At 42.1% G+C, this 18,171-nt stretch overlaps 1 protein-coding gene across 1 annotated transcript in view; it reads right to left on the bottom strand.

The window, feature by feature from the left end:
- Positions 1-15,664, bottom strand: part of LOC106572233 (solute carrier family 2, facilitated glucose transporter member 1) — a 34,948-nt gene extending 19,284 nt beyond the window's left edge. Inside the window, exon 1 of the mRNA XM_014146242.3 lies at positions 15,366-15,664. Coding sequence (XP_014001717.1) covers positions 15,366-15,383 — 18 coding nt within the window. The 5' untranslated portion in view covers positions 15,384-15,664. The remainder of the gene's footprint in view (positions 1-15,365) is intronic.
- Positions 15,665-18,171: the final 2,507 nt, after the last annotated feature.

Genomic DNA, 18,171 nt, shown 5'->3' with positions numbered 1-18,171 from the left:
TGTCGTATTATTAATGTTTAAAAAAAATAAAAAATAAGTTGCAGCCACACTGACGTCCATAAAAGTGACCCTCTTATTCACATCGACAGGAATCTCTCAATCAATTCACCTTCTAGAATCTGCATCTTCAATCTATTAAGTCAAAAGAGAGAGGCACTGAGAGTAGCTTTATTCCTACTAGCTACAAATCTTCTTAGTGAAATTCCTTTTAGACCTTATACAGCATGTACTACATCATAAATCACTTATTTTAAAATCGGGTATCAACAACAACATATGTCCTGCTCAAACAATAACACACTCTCCATCTTAGCTGTCCAGGCTTGAGCTTTTTGCGTCAGTGGCCTTTTAATAGTTTAGTAATCTGGCTCCTATCTTGTGAATGACAGTGCTCCTGTGTGGAGGTTATATCCAGGGAAGTGGAGTCAGCCAGCAGTGCAGCTTTGCAGGGATCAGCTGCTGCTGTGGCATGCTCACTCCTCCTTCTACACCGCTGTCATGGACACCTATCGGATACCCTTTAGCTTCTCGCCCGCCCTGCGAGGGAAGACTGTCCCCTGTGAAGGAGAGGCCGGGTGTAAAAACGGCCAGCTCATCTCCTATTCAAGACCCCAACTCTCTTTTTAGTTTTCTTATTGCAATCATCATTATTTATTAGCCAATCAGCAACCTTTATTCCCGGGACTTAGCGAAGGACCCCACCATGCAGGGCCGTCAATCAGTCACTAGTTTTCCATCCTGATAAAAAATGTAACCAAGGCACATTTTTCATGGTTGTGAAAAACCCTCTGAACCCTCTCTCTGGTCCTGGGATAAAGATGCACAAACTTTAGAGATAAACTTTCCAGCCCAGCAGAGGCTACCATCATGGACAATTCTGCCTCTGGACTCTGTGTTTAGTGCATCTTTGACCACGTAAGTGTACTTGCAAACAGTTAGGGTTCAGTGTATGTTTATTTCATCTGTATACTTGTAATAGGACTACTACTTTGTAACCAACTGCTTATACATGATTTATTTCATGCTAGTTTGCTGTTTCTACATGCCTGAGTACCAGCCAACTGCATAGCATGTTAATCTGTCCCCTTTGGCATTGTTCTGGGTACAGTACCCAGGCCATTAGGAGTTGTGTGACCTAAGATGGCTCCACCTAGTCCTTCTTGTTACACAACCAGTATGGCCGACTGCTGACGTCATCATGTCCGATCACCTCCTGCTGTAGTCCTAACCACGACCAACATGGCCGCCGTTCACATGTTAGCATCCCAGCTCCATATCCCACTAACTACTAGCTGCTAATCTGCGAACTAGCCTTGTGTGCTAGCCCACTGCCAACATATAGCAATTGCATTAGGTATTGTATATAGCCAAATACATTTAAACTCAGTTTTTCACAATTCCTGACATTTAATCAGAGTAAAAATTCCCTGTCTTAGATCAGTTAGGATCACCACTTTATTTCAAGAATGTGAAATGTCAGAATAATAGTAGAGAGAATGATTTATTTTAGCTTTTATTTCATTCATCACATTCCCAGTGGGTCAAAAGTTTACAAACACTCAATTAGTATTTGGTAGCATTGCCTTTAAATTGTTTAACTTGGGTCAAATGTTTCGGGTAGCCTTCCACAAGCTTCCTACAATAAGTTGGGTTCATTTTGGCCCATTCCTCCTGACAGAGCTGGTGTAACTGAGTCAGGTTTGTAGGCCTCCTTGCTCACACACGCTTTTTCAGTCCTAACACACACATTTTCTATAGGATTGAGGTCAGGGCTTTGTGATGGCCACTCCAATTCCTTGACTTTGTTGTCCTTAAGCCATTTTGCCACAAATGTGGAAGTATGCTTGGGGTCATTGTACATTTGGAAGACCTATTTGCGACCAAGCTTTAACTTCCTGACTGATGTCTTGAGATGTTGCTTCAATATATCCACATAATTTTCCTCCCTCATGATGCCATCTATTTTGTGAAGTGCACCAGTCCCTCCTGCAGCAAAGCACCCCACAACATGATGCTGCCACCCCGGTGCTTCACGGTTGGGATGGTGTTCTTCGGCTTGCAAGCCTCCCCCATTTACCTCCAAACATAACAATGGCCATTATGGCCAAAAAGTTATATTTTTGTTTCATCAGACCAGGGGACATTTCTCCAAAAAGTACGATATTTGTCCCCATGTGTAGTTGCAAACCGTAGTCTGGCTTTTTATGGTGGTTTTGGAGCAGTGGCTTCTTCCTTGCTGAGCGACCTTTCAGGTTATGTCGATATAGGACTTGTTTTACTGTGGATATAGATACTTTTATACCTGTTTCCTCCAGCATATTCACAAGATCCTTTGCTGTTCTGGGATTGATTTGCACTTCTCGCACCAAAGTTCGTTAATCTCAAGGAGACAGAACGCATCTCCTCCCTGAGCGGTATGACGGCTGCGTGGTTGATTTCTTTTGATTTTCCCATGATGTCAAGCAAAGAGGCACTGAGTTTGAAGGTAGGCCTTGAAATACATCCACAGGTACACCTCCAATTGACTCAAATGATGTCAATTAGCCCATCAGAAGCTCCTAAAGCCATGACATCCTTTTCTGGAATTTTCCAAGCTGTTTAAAGGCACAGTCAACTTAGTGTATGCACACTTCTGACCCACTGTAATTGTGATACAGTGAATTATAAGTGAAATAATCTGTCTGTAAACAATTGTTGGAAAAATGACATGTGTCATGCACAAAGTAGATGTCCTAACCAACTTGCCAAAACTATAGTTTGCTAACAAGAAATTTGTGGAGTGGTTGAAAAACGAGTTTTAATGACTCCAACATAAGTGTATGTAAACTTCCGACTTCAACTGTACCGTTCTATTGTGTGCTATATTAGCTCATTGCTACTAGCATCCATGTATGTTATAGTGTGCCATTGTCTACTGCTAGCCTACTAACCTATCCAATACTTGAACCACTGTATAACAGTGGTGGGATCAAGTCACTATTATTTCGAGTCACAAGCAAGTCACAAGTCACAATGTCAGAGTCTCAGGTCGAATCTGAAGTAGAACGGGTCATGCATTCTAAGAGCAAGTCACGTCAAGACAAGTAACACGTTTTAAAAACATGCAACGCCTGTTCAACTACAAATCTTTGTCTATTTGAGGCTACCAGACAGCCCGTTTCATTAATTAGTCTGCAACACAGTTTGATTTGCCCATGTAATTGTACAATAGGGACCGTGTAGCAGTCATAAGGGCATGAAATCAGCGTAAATCAGCAGAAGTCAAGGCAGGTTGACATGCTCAGAGTGTAGATTTATTTACAGGTCGGTGATCCAATGCTGAAAGAACCATACCATACAAAATATACAAGTAGATTTACCAAATATACACGGGCAATAGCCCAAAAGTTAAATAAAGGTTAAATACAAAAATGTTAAAATAAAAATAGCCTCATTAACCTGTCCTATCTGAAGGACACAGGTAGAGGGCAAGACTGTACAGCCTCCCCTTGAGAAACCAAATCGAATCTATCTAACAGGAGTTCAAATAGGTAGGCCTACATAATACAAGCACTCGGTCCCCAGGACCATTCAATTACACAATTGGCAATTACAACCAATAAACTGGTTCTATAATGTAAAAGGCAATTTCCACATCCATTGGTACATTCGTCTTAGTCGGACTTAATTATTATTAATGATATTTCAACACCATACATAGATGGAACAATCATTTTCTCTTATTCAACGTTCTGACGCCAAAGCGCGGAGCGCAGGCCACGTAGCCTATTTCTATGCGCACTGAGGTACGCGCGCTCCTATTACTCACAACAAAAATGACAGACATAGGACACAGACACACAGAACTCCGACATAACCCGGAAAATATGAACAAAGGAAACCACACATTGAATTAAATAAACAGAACTTCTACCTCATGAGTCTTGCGAACGTCCATGTGCATTATAAACATGAGTCTTGCGAACGTCCATGTGCACTATAAACATCGCGCCCACCCAGAGCACTGCAACAAATGGTTTGCTAAATGGAAATGTATCGTAGGCCTATCAAACATGAAACAGAAATGTCTACGTAGGCCTATCAATCATGGAACAGAAATGTATATATGTGTTGCAATAAACGGTACGGGGGTGGAATGATGAAACGCTAGAAATTATTGTAATATCAGATGGAATATAGATTTACCACATACGGCCTATGCATTTAACAGCAAACATTTCAACAAGATAAAAAGCACTCCCCCTCCACCGGCGGGAGTTTGGAGAGTGCAAGTGAAGAGCCGTGCCTATGGTGTGTCTTCGCCACAGTAATAATTCATTTTACAACAAATTCAAAATGCATGCTTCATAAGTAAATTATCAATTTCAAGCAATTGCTACCTACCAAAAGACCAGTAGGCCTATGCTAATAATTGTTGCCCCATTGCTGGTGAGTTTGCGAAGTAAACAATTAATATTCTTGATCACCAAACAATTTTTGGAGCTGCATATTTATTTATTAATGCTAATCCTGTCTTCCTACAATTTGACGTTTGCGCTGCACCCAACCCTATAGCTGTACAGCAAATCAGTAATCTGTTCGCTAGCTCGCCTGACCTGTGTTGTTTGACAGTTTACTGGTCTAATCAGAGTGCCGAGTGTGCGTATCACTAGCCAAGCTGTTGCAGTTTTTTTTTTCAAGGGCAATGCTGCAGCTACTGTCTCTGGCTGCATCCAGTAATCCACGTAGACTGTGCCACCAAATAAGTGACAAAACATTACCAAACCTGGCCAGATCATTTCAAGTAATCAGTCTAAAATCAAGTCCCGAGACTTGAGGCTCCAAGTCCAAGTCAAGTCTCAAATTATTTTATTGTCCAGTCTCAAATCATCAAATTTGTGACTTGAGTCAGGCTCAAATAGAAGTCATGTGACTCGAGTCCACAATTTTGCTGTATACTGTTTCCATTTAATGCTATTTGTGCCCTGTTACTGCTAACACTATTGTAGCTTTGTAGCCTATCACTGTATAGCCATTATCATATACCCTATATTGCTATTAATGCTCTATATTTTACATCATTGCCATTCCCTTTGTATAGCCTTACATTGCTATTACTCTGATGTAATATATATTCCTTGTTTCTTCTGTTCTACAGAAACCACAACAACACTATCACTATCACTTCTGCTAGTTTCCTCCTCTTCTCGTTTGCTGTGTGTGTGTGTGCCTGTCTGTTTTAATAAAGTGTGAGTTATATCCTTGTCTCTTGCTGGTCTTTATCAGTCCTCTTACCAGGACTTTGGGACAGTTGCCCCTATACTCGAAACTGACACCTCTATCGCAGTCTACCATCAGTTGGTTGCGCTTTTTTTCAATGGTCCTTTGAACCGGATCCAGTCACTGCTACAGCCCAAGGATGCCAGTCACCAGAGAAGATCCTCCACAAGTTGTAGTCCGTCCCCGCCATCAAACTCGCCCCCCACATCATCTAATTGACTATGAGGTAAGCTTCGAGTCAAGTCACACACAACACACAAAAACACACCACTCCAATGAGGGAGAGCAAGCAAAGGCCGCTGTGGGAGGAATTATTTCCTCTCACAGCCAGACAAGCACGAGATGCACGAGATAAACAAAGCACCCGCTCTTCTTCCAGAACACTCTGGAAGTGTTGGAAGAGGCTTTGCTAATTTCAGACTCCTACAGCAACAGCAGGTACCCATACAACAACATCATGGAGTCCCTCACAGAACTGTATGGCCAGCTCCACCAGCTTGCCCTACAACGTATCGCAGGGTTATTGGACGGCCCCAACATCAACTTGGTTGACCTGCTGGATAAGTTATTTAAGCTAGGGAGCAATGCACAGACGGAACTGAGGTGTGGCTCACACTCTTAGCTAAGTTGCCACACGACTTAAGAGCCAGCTTCAAGAGACATGTGGACCCCATTAAGACACCCATTTTAACCCTCCTTTACCTGACAGAGTGGCTTGAGTACGAACTGAGAGTGCACGAAGATGGCACGCAGTTCATCACACGCCGAGATCAGCGTAAAGACAAGTCTTTCCCCAAGACCACCACCATCCTCCATGGAGGTGAGCAGAGAAAAGACAAAGCCAAAGCCAAAGCCTCTTTACAGAACCAGTCATCAGAGGAATGGTCACGGTAGAAGCCAAAGAAGTACTGCCCGTTCTGCAACACCATATACAACACTACATGAATCAGTACACCAAGTTCCAGCTCCTTTCCAAAGAACAGAAAGAATCCTGAATCAAGACAAATCAGAGATGTTGGAAGTGTGGACACGAACACCAAGCAGCACAGTGTACTCTCAAAGCTAAGTGCAAGAAGTGCAATAAGAAGCATCTTGAGATTCTCCACGAGGTCAACACTAGCACAACCGCTATCAAGAATGCTACAAAGACCACGAGCACAAAGTTGCTCCCCTCCTCAAGAAACCAACACTAGACTCATCTGACATCAAAAACTATAGACCTGGGAACTTCCGGTGGCCTTTTGGCAGAGATGCACGTGTAGTTCTGAGTACCAAATACAAAGTCTGAAATCCGTCATAAATTCCTGACAACTGGCCTCTGAACCTTCAAAATGCTTAATAACATGGACCTACGCAACTGACGACACTCAACTAAGGCACAGGGAAGCCTAAAAGCGTCCCAAACAAAGAGAGACAACGACCCAAAAGATCTTCTTCAGGAGAATCTACCAAAATGAATACCATTGCTACAAGGGAGGAATGTTGAAATTCAACGGGCACACCGGATCTACAGTGGCAATAATAACCATGGCCGTCCCCGCACCCTCATATTCTGCCTGTTAAGATATGAGGACCGAGTAGATATTCTGCGGGGAACCAGACCCCTCGAGAACCCACCGAGACACAGGAGATCCAATCTGGCATTCTATCAAGACTACAGCAACGAATCCACACTGAAGAGGAAATCCTTCGACCACGTCAAACGACAGATGACAGCAAGAGGACTGCGCCCGTTCCTGATATACCCAGCCATCCTGAAGATCAGGAAAAATTTAACACTCCAAGAATTCCATACTGTGGAGGAAGCAGAGGCATGCCTTGCAGCTGAGGACAACTACAAGAGAAGGAGCCCAGTCATCGCCCCCCATTCCTCCAGATTCTCTCCACTGCAGACGGAAGAAACAGACAACTACGGCCCACCTCCTTCCTTGAATACCCCATCGCATGAAGGCCCATCTAACTAGTAAGATGGACACAACTAACTAACATCACCCATGTTTATTTGTTATTCAGCGACATAATGTAGTTCATTTGATATGGTGGATTTGTTAACTTGGCGGTTAGCATTCTGGTTAAATGACTAATAGGCAGCTGGCTGGCACGTGGCTAGCTAGTTGAGTTGGCTGGCTGGTTAGGTTAGCTGGCTGGCTGGATAAGTATTTGGGTCAGGCTGAAAACGTTAGCTGGCTAAAATATTTAGCCGTCAGTAAAGCAGTCCTGGCATAGGGTAAACATTATGGTGATTAACATACAGAGTGCTCAGCTTGGTATGTACGTGTTTTGTGAAAAGTAACGTTGCCACCTATTCATGTTATGTTGGATAAAAACAAGAGGCTGACATAATGGGACTGTACTTGGGACGTGCGTCGCTGTTTGGGAGCCTCCTGATGTTATCGAATTTGAGTTCCTACCAGCCAAAGAGAGCGGTTGAAGCTATAGACTTCCTCTTTTGCGGGTGTTTTTTATTTAATTTGTGGTGTATTTTGTCATACACTTATCCATACATTCTATATGACAAAGGTTTTAAATGAAACGTGAGCTCATCGTAATGTTGTTAAATTCCCATGGTTTGAATTTCGCTATCAAGCATATCAAATGATTAGAATATATAAGATGCAAAAAGGTTGATATCGCCCTAATACAAGAAACCCACCTAAAACACAAGATGTCTATAGATTCCAAAACAGATACTATAAATGTGTTGTTCACTCCTCAGCCACTAACAAAAGAAAGGTGTTAATACTATTTGATAGAAAACTGCGTGTTCAGGTTGATGGTTCTGATAATGATGATGCAGGACGTTTTGGATTTGTAACTACGGTTATAAATCACACTAAGATGTGTTTCGCCTCAATCTACTGTCCAAACATAACTGATTCTAATTTCCTTAGTTCTATCTCGAAAATACTATTAGATCTTTCAGAATACCAACTTGTTGTGGGAGGAGATTTTAATCAAGTATGTAATTCTCAGTTAGATAGGTCTCATGATTCATTGCACTCTCAAATTGATCATTTCTGACCACGGAGCTGTCCTGTATAGTATCTCACTTGATAGCTCCAAACAGAAAGGTGCCAGAAGATCGCGCTTTACCACAACATTGCTGCAGAATAAAGCTTTTTTGACACAACTTTCAGCAAAGTTTAAAGAATTGTTATTGTTTAATACAGATACAGCCACATCCCCCTCAGTCACTTTGGGAGGTGACAAAATGTTTTATGAGGGGAAACTGTACCCTGTTTGCCTCACATCTTAATTCAACTCACAGAAAAAAAGTAGTAGACCTGGAAAAACAGATCGCTATTGTTGAAAATGAGCAGAAACAAAACTTTACAGAGCAAAAGGGGAAGATTTTAACAGCATTAAAACACGAGTATAACACTTTACTACAATCTAAAGCAGAATTTATAATGCATCGCACAAGAGTAACACTATTCTGAAGGAGAGAAAGCTAGTAGACTTTTGGCGGCAAGGCTTAAGCTAAATGAGGCCTTTTCTTGTATCGATACAATTCAAACACCATCTGGTAAGATATCACATGACCCGGGAGAAATGAATGATACGTTCAGGCAGTTTTATTCTCAATTATATACGACAGAGGTGGACCCTGATCATAGTAAGATGACACACTTCTTATCATCATTGGGCCTTCCCAAACTCGACAGAGCGCAATCTGGATTCCTTGACTCCCCACTTACTCTTGAAGAACTCAGAAGTGCATTAACATCTATGGTTTCCCTCCTGAGTTGTTTCTTGAAATATGGGATATTGTTGGGCCCTAATTCTTGGTTCTATCAATCATGCATTAAAACACAGAGAATTCCATAGACCAAAACACCTCACTGATTATAGTTTTGTTAAAAAATGGAAAATCTCCCCTGGACTGTAATAGTTATAGGCCCTTAAGCCTTATTACAACAGAGCTCAAGCTGTTTGCAAAGGTACTTGCCATCAGATTGGAACTGCTTGTAGGAAATCTAATCAGCGATGATCAAACTGGGTTTATAAAGGGTTGTTTTGCCTCAGACAATATTAGACATCTATTCCATATCATAAATGAGTCCGAAAACGACCCAGTCCCTGCTGCACTTTTTAGTCTGGATGCAGAAAAAGCCTTTGATAGGCAAGAATGGAACTATTTATGGTGTGTTTTGGAGGCCTTTGGTTTTGGTAAAGGATTTATCTCCATGGTAAAAACGTTGTATTCTGTATCCCAAGCAGTTGTGCAGACGGGAAATATTCTATCCAAGACTTTCTGTTCACAACGTTCCACAAAACAAGGATGTCCATTATCACCAATGCTCTTTGCACTGTCTTTGGATCCCCTTACTCAAGCAATTAGATTGGACCCACTTATTTCACTCATCAATATTAAAGGTACTCAGCATAAAGTGTCACTCTATGCCGATGACACCTTATTGTATTTCTCAGGCATTTCAATTTCCCTTCCACAGATTCTGAAATTCTTTACTATTTTCAGTTCATTCTCTGGATATAAAATAAACTGGGAAAAATCTATACTGGTGCCCCTTAATAGCCCTGCGAAATTGCTTACTTTGCCTGCTGCATCTCCAGTGCAGTGGCATGAGGCAGACTTTATTTATTTGGGCATATGCATACCCACCAAATTTTCCCAAGTTTGCAGGAGGAACTATGTCATACTAAAAGAGGAGATCACTTCTGATTTGCAGAGATGGTCCTCTCTTAAAATGTCATTACAAGGACGGATTGCTTTAGTAAAAATGCATGTACTCGGTTGAGTGAATCCTATTTTCTCTGTGCTGCCTATACCTCCTCCGCCAAAATACTTTGAGGAATTAAAGTCAATGACCTCAAAGTATATTTGGAATGATAAAAAGCCACGCATCCGATATGATACTCTTACACGTTTAAAGGGAACAGGAGGTCTGTCTCTTCCAGATTACAAATTATGTTACTGGTCTTTCCAAATGAAATCCTTGAGAGTATGGTCCGATAGTTCTATTGCAGCTTCTTGGAGAGGCATAGAGGAAGCACTTGTTGCACCACATAGACTTAGAGATCAATTTTTTCCGATATCAAGATAACAACAGCATTCAAAAAATCTCCAACTCACTACAAGTATGGTACTATGCTGATAGGCAACACTAAGAAGTTCTGTGAATCTTCTCCTATATGGCATAACCATAACTTGCTGACAAACAATAAGCCTTTTGTGTACCCATTGTGGGCAGATAAGGGTGTACCTTACGAGACATGTATAATGATAAGGGGCTAATACCTTTCCAGGACCTCAAACAAATGTATTCAATTCCAGGCTTTTCATGGTTCCTTTACCTACAGTTAAGATCTTTGTTAAAAGCTTATGGTGTACCATGGGATGCCCCGTTAACATCCCACATAATGCTTACATGGATAGACCCTTCATTAACATCTAAAATAGTCTCTGCCACTTATGATTGCCTGCTGTCTGTTAAATGCACTACATTGGGTGTCACTCTAGTATGGAAGCGCGAAATGCAGGGACTTGGGGCACAACCTGAACTGGGATACCTTTTTGTGAAAATGTATTTGTTACCTCTAAAAACCCAGCACACCAGCTTATACATCATAAGCTTATACATAGAAGATATGCAGCCCCATTTAGACTTTTTGAGATGAAGCTGATTCCTACTCCAATATGTGATAGATGCCGTATGAATGCTGTTGGAACACTAATGCACATGTTTTGGGAATGTCCTGTGGTGTCCCAGTTCTAGTCACATGTTTCAGATTTCGTTACAAAAATTATGGGTTTCCCTGTGAACAAAGATTCACCTTTATTTTTGTTGAATGATGACTCCATTTGTATTGCAACTGGTTCAGAAAATAATAATTTATGCAGGGTTAACAGCAGCAAAAAAGGTTATCCTTAGTGCTTGGATTACCCCTACAACCCTCTCACCTCAAACATGGTTATCATATTTTAGTATTGAGCAATCAGTGGCAGTGATAAACAAAGCTGGGGCAAATGCATGGGATGCATAACTCTATCAGAAATCAACAACTCTTGAGCAAGCAAAATAACTACATGTTAAGGGAATGGGGGGGATTTTATTTTCTGAGAATAATATAGAATATTTTGTATTGTAAACTCTACTAGCTTTCTGTAAATGTCATTGTGCACTCAAATAATTGACTCCTGAAAGTATGTAGATAGTTATATTGTATGTTAGTGTCGTCAGGTCGGCTAGTATTTGTAACGTGATCCTGCCTTGTGCGTTGTATATTGTGAAATAATAAAAAATGTTGATCACAAAAAAAATCTAAAATAACTATAGACTTGTATCCCTTCTTTCTTTCCAAAACACATGCTGTCTCTGATCAACTTTCTCATTACCTCTCTCAGAACGATCTTCTTGACCCTAACCAGTCAGGCTTCAAGATGGGTTACTCAACAGAGACTGCTCTTCTCTGTATCACGGAGGCTCTCCGCACTGCCAAAGCTGACTCTCTCTCCTCTGTTCTCATCCTCCTAGATCTATCCGCTGCCTTTGACACAGTGAACTATCAGATCCTCCTCTCCACCCTCTCAGGGCAAGGCGTCTCAGGCTATGCACACTCTTAGATTGCATCCTACCTGGCAGGCCGCTCCTACCAGGTGACGTAGAGAGGATCTTTGTCTGCTCCACGTACTCTCACAACTGGTGTCCCCCAAGGCTCGGTTCTAGGCCCTCTCCTCTTATCTCTATACACCAAGTCACTCGGCTCCATCGTATCCTCCCTCACATGGTCTCTCCTATCATTGCTTGCGGATAACACTTAACTACTTTTCTCCTTCCCCCCTTCTGACACCCAGGTGGAGACACTCATCTCTGCGTGCCTGGCTGATATCTCAACTTGGATGTTGGCCCACCACCTCAAGCTCAACCTCGACAAGACAAAACTGCTCTTCCTCCCGGGGAAGGCCTGCCCACTGAAAAACCTCTCCATCACGGTTGACAACTCCACAGTGTCACCCTCCCAGACTACAAAGAACCTTGGACAACACCCTGTTGTTCTCTGCAAACATCAAAGGAGTGACCCGCTCCTGCAGGTTCATTCTCTACAACATCTGTAGAGTACGACCCTACCTCACACAGGAAGCGGCTCAGGTAGGATCCTGCCCAGTCAGGTAGGATCCTGCCCAGTCTGAGAGCTCTCCCTACTAGAGGCAGGTAGCCAGTCCCTCCAGCAACCGTCTGGTGACACTGGCCACTGAGTATGACAACGACACTGGACTGATCAGTGTTGGAGGTCGCCTTCGGATGCCTGATCAGCTGGTTCCTGACATCCTTCACCCAGTGGTCCTGGATCCAGCTCATCCAGTCACGTTGCTATCAAGAAATATGATGAGCAGCTGCGGCACCCGGGCCTAGAGAGGGTGTTTGGCGAGTTCTGGATTCTGTTGGGGAGGACAGCTATCCGCCGCTTCCTGCTTGATTGCACCGAATGCAGGAAGTGGCGACTCCAGCCAGATGTGCCTAAGATGGCTGACTTACCTCCAGCCCAACTGTGGTTCCATCAGCCCTCATTCTATTTTACAGGTGTGGACCTTTTAGGGCCGTATCTTATCAAGATTGGCCAAATAAACGAAAAGAGATGGGGAATCACCTTTTAGTGCATGACCACCCGGGCTGTACACATGTATCTGCTGACAAACATGGATATAATTTGTTCCTGATGAGGTTGAGATGCTTCATCGCTCACAGGCGAAAGTCCTTTCTGATCTTGTCTGACTGAGGAACGAATTTCAAGGTATGAGAGTGAGAGCTACAGGAGGCCTTCACGGCTCTCCACCCACAGCTCCAGGAAGAGTTGGCCAGTCAAAAGATTTTCTTTGCTTTCAACCCGCCTAGTGCAACGCACTTTGGAGGATGCTTGGAAAGGGAGATCAGATCCATCAAGACTGTTCTGCAATCCACTCTCGGCACACAGACCGTCTCCAAAGAGGCGCTGAGGGCTATCCTAATTGATATAGAAGGGATCTTGAACTCTAAGCCCTTGGGGTATGTGTCCTCGGACATCGCAGATCTGTATCCAATCACTCCTAACTCTGTTCTCATGGTGGCGGCCAGACTCGTCACTACCACAGGTGGCCTACCTAGAGTCTGAACTGCTCAGTCGCAAAAGGCAGGGACTCAGCCAGGTTCTAGATGACCATATCTGGCATTGCTTCACAAGCACGCCAAAAGTGGCACAAGGATAAGGAGGACCTTGCAGTTGGGACCGTTGTGATGATCATGGAAGATCAGTCTCCTAGAGCACTCTAGCAAGTTGTAAATGTTAAGTCAGTTATCCTTGGAGCAGACGGGAAAGTGAGGATAGCAGAGATCCAAGTCAAGGATAGAACTTACGTCAGGCCTGTTGCTCGGCTCATCCAGCTGCCCTTCCTCAAGAAGCTACCGACCCTTAGCTGGCCTGTCAGCTGAAGCAAATCTGGGGGCGTCTGTAAAAATGGCCATCTTATCTCCTATTCAAGACCCCAACTTTCTTTTAGTTTTCTTATTGGAATAAGGTCACACCAATCATACTTATTTACTAGCCATTCAGCAGCCTTTATTCCCAGGATTTAGCGTAGGACCCCATCAGGCAGGGCAGTCAGTCAGTAGTTTTCTATCCTGACGACCAATCGTTTTTCCCTCCAGCTCATTCTATCTCCTGAGGAAAAATACGTTTTAGTTTCTGATGTTGATTGTGCGTGCAGCTAAATAACCACAATTAGTATCAGAGAGAGTGGTGTTGTATGTGTGTGTGTGGATCTTCATTATAACCATTGAACTGGAAATACGGCTTCCTCTGGAAGGACAACCTGTGGTGGTTGCCTAAAAATCCTGCACCTACATTGCATTCTTATTCTATTATTGGTCCTTCAAATTTCATAACCAAGCCATATTTTTCACCGGGGAATCTGAAGGGGAGATGAAAGTGTGTGTGGGGGTGAGGTGAGTTTGTGGGTGTGTATTGAATAGTTTGATGGCTTTGATAACACTTTGAAGATGCTGCTACTAAATGTATTTTCTTTTGTACCCCATAGTTAGATTTTTCAGGAAAAAAGTAATGCAAGGGAGACAATGGTGTGGCAATAAAGAGCGCTGAAAAGCTTCATCAGAAAGTTAACCCATGAGTAAGGGCATTACCCAAATGTAAACAACATTAAATGAGAGAGAGAAAGCCAGTGTTTGGGGTCATTGAGTGCATTCTTTAACCACCCACAGAACAGGATGTTAACCAAATACACACACAAACACACACAGACACACACACACAACAGATAGACCAAGGCAACCTCTGTTTAAAACACACAATTCAGAGACCGTGAATGTGTGCCTCCTGGCAGCCTCCTTTGTGGCACATAATTATAAGGATGCTGAAAATTGCCTCAATATGTGTTAGAATAATAACATGTGTTATTGCCATATGGGGACAGGGTTCCACAAGTAATTCATTAATCTGATGTTTATACCATATAAGGCATACAACTAACTAGGATGATAATTTCTCAGAGTGAGCAGTAAAAAAATAAAACATGGTTTTAAATGTTATCAGGCAGGGAGACATGTACATGTGTACATCTACATGAACCCTTGACATAGGATGTCAACACAAACACCGACACACACACACACACATAAATCGATCATGTTTTGACACTTGGTCTAACTCAAATAAAGTACTGTATGTTTCACAAAATAAACAATCCATCACAGACATTCTCTGCTCCAGGTATCAGAACCCAGTCTAGACTGATATAAAAGTTTGAGGCTTTGTTCCCTCAGACAAATTGAACCATCCTATCCTACCCAGCCATACTCAACAACACTAGATATTGCCAAAGTTTAACATCGCAAACATCCTTTGTGTCAGGTAGTTTCAGGGCAGTATTCCATATAGGCCTACTGTGCAAAAATGTTGCAACAAAGCATCTGATATTGCATGACCTATTACTAATATGAAAATGGCAATTTAATCCCAGCTGGACTGTCAAACTCATGTAGACAAAACCAACAGCACAGGTTACCAAGACTATCCGTTGGCCATCAGCATACCTTGGCTAATAGCATACCTTGGCTAATGTAACTAGTTTTTAGATCTAACTTTCTCATTACCTTGCCTCCACCTTCCATATTTGATCAGTGAAGTAGATCGATGGTTGAAAGCAGATCTGTCGGAACAACTCGCAGCTTCTCCTTGTAGGAGCCTATTGGACAGGACCTTGTATCTTCAGAGGCAATTAAAATCCACAGGGTTTACTACACCGTCGTAAGCCTTTTTCAATATTGATATCAAAGTAAAAAAAAAAAATATTTAAAATACACAATTCCTTAATAGAGTTTCATTATGCCGTCTTTCCTTATCTCTTGTATGTTGCGTTTGTAGACGGTTATAGGCTCTCATTGACTTGCTGCTAGTGGACATAAGCCGGTTAATATAATTCAAGCAGCTTGCATTGTGATTGGCTGTCGCCAGCTTCCAAGCGAGCGCTTCGGAACTTGAGGGTGTGGGAGAGCCTGTTTGTAACGTATGGCTCTGATTGGCTGTGGATAGCTCGGCAGATGACGTAGCCCATAACAAACTTCAGTACTACAAGAAAGTTGTATGTGATGGAGAGAGACATTTTTACACTTCAGTCCATATTTATCTCGCATGTTTTACTTTGAAAAAGTAATCAGATTATCTAAGGCAAGATAACTTGTTAATAGATTAGCATTTCAAGAAGCAATTAAAGACTGTAGCTTATCACTGAAACATTTTTTATTGTTAGGCTATTTTAAAGGTATAGCGTTCACTATTTGCAGACACGCTATAAAATGATAACAAACACAAAGACAAGATGATAAAATGTAGGCTCTCTCTGAAAGGGACAGAGTGGCATGTGCTCAGGTGGAAGTGCATAGTAGTGTTGATGTAGGAAGATGGCCAAGGTTGAGTTCCTTGTGGATTAGATTAATTAAAAGTTCAAGCACTGAGGTTATTTATAAATGAGGCCATATTGTGGGGTGAGTAATCTTCTTAGTTATCCTTCATTTTGTGATAAAAGCACCAAATTTGGTACAGATTATATCAAAACTCAAAAGATGTAGATAACGGTCCAAAGCAGGTATGGCCCTGTGGCAGACATCTTCCAAAATGGCCACTGGCACTCTTATTTGTATTAATAATATTAATTCAATACTCTACATACTCCTACAGTAATTGTTTAGGTATTTTCTAAATGTCAGATTGTTTTGATAAGATGTCACTATGGTCAGACTGGAACCCTGGAGAACCATGTTTACATGGGAAAGCAGTAGGGGTGGCACAGATTTTTGCAGCATGTGTTAGGTGAAGTGCATCTATGTTTAAACAACTATGTTTAAGCAACAGGTTCAATGTCTTGATCAAATACCATCAGAACCAGTGATGTAGCTGTAAAAAAAGAAAAAAAAAGTGGGTAAACGGTGGTCGCTTTCCTTGTGAATAAAGTAATGCTCCCTAAATTCTCAATGCATACAAAATAAAAAAAGGTGTGTAAACAGTGTTTATGTGCATTTACCCTCCCATATACCACTAGAATGGCGCTGCATTGGATAGCAGCCGTTTTACAGGCTCCAGACCAATTCTGCTATTTTGTGTTTTTCTGCACTGATCTGAATAATTTTTGTACATGATGTTTCCTCCATCATTTTCTATGACTGAAAAGAGCCTCTGGACATCAGAACAGCGATAACTAACCTCGATTTGGATGAATATTTCTACTTCAACAAGTCAGAGGCGCAGGACATACTGCTCACCCCGGACCAGGGCCTAATCCCTGAGACACTGAAAAGAAAAAGGTGGTGTAAGAGAGGCCAAGGTGCGGGCACCCTGACGAGTACATAAACCACCTCAACCCTCAAGTTCTACTGCCGTACGTACAATCACAGGAGAACAAACTGAATGAGCTCGGTTAGAGACTATCCTATCAACGGGACTTGAAGAACTGTAATATCCTATGTTTCAGGGAGTCGAGACTGAACAAGGACATTGATAATATAAATCTAGCTGGTTTTTCTATGCATCGGCAGGACAGAATGGCAGCGTTGGGTAAGCTCAAGGGAGGAGGGGTGTGTTTTTTGTTAACAACAGCTGGTGCCCAATCTCTAATATTAAGGAACTCTCGAAGTTCTGGGTATGCGCAATGCCGTCAGGGGTACGCCAAATAAAAATGTGATTCACATTTTCTTCACATTTTCAAACAGCACATTTAGATTTTCCAACAGGGCTATACATTTGGGTGAGGTTTTTTCTCGCCTGAGTAGCCTCATTTCACTGCCAAAAATAAAATTAAACCATCTAGTGTTCAGCGAAATAACACCACAATGTCAAATACAGGTAGCCTAGTCAAATAATTAACGTTTTGGACACTACAGGGAAAATGGTTAACTTTGTTAAAGCAAGGCCCCTGAACTCTGGTGTATTTTCTGCATTATGCAATGATATGGGCAGCGATCATGTAACGCTTTTACAACATACAGAAGTGCGCTGGTTATCAAGGGGCAAAGTATTGACAAGTTTTTTTAAATTGAGACATGAGCTTAAAGTTTTCTTCACTGACCATCATTTTCACTTGTCTGACCGCTTGCATGATGACGAGTTTCTCACATGACTGGCTTATCTGGGGGATGTTTTGTCTTGCCTGAGTGATCTGAATCAAGGGTTATAGGGACTCTCCACAACTATATACAATGTGCGGGACAAAATGACAGCAATGATAAAGAATTTGGAGCTCTTTTCTGTCTGGGTTTATAAGGACAACACACAGGTTTTTCCATCATTGTATGATTTTTTGTGTGCAAATGAACTCAAGCTTACGGACAATGTAAAAATGTAATATAGCGAAGCACTTGAGTGAGCTGGGTGTGCAATAACGCAGGTACTTTCCTGAAACGGATG

The sequence above is a fragment of the Salmo salar genome, chromosome 15 (genome assembly GCF_965601325.2).
Source record: "Salmo salar chromosome 15, fSalSal1, whole genome shotgun sequence".
Taxonomy (NCBI): Eukaryota; Metazoa; Chordata; class Actinopteri; order Salmoniformes; family Salmonidae; genus Salmo; species Salmo salar.
The sequence above is the reverse complement of the archived record's forward strand: the minus strand, read 5'-3'. Positions and strand labels throughout refer to the sequence as shown.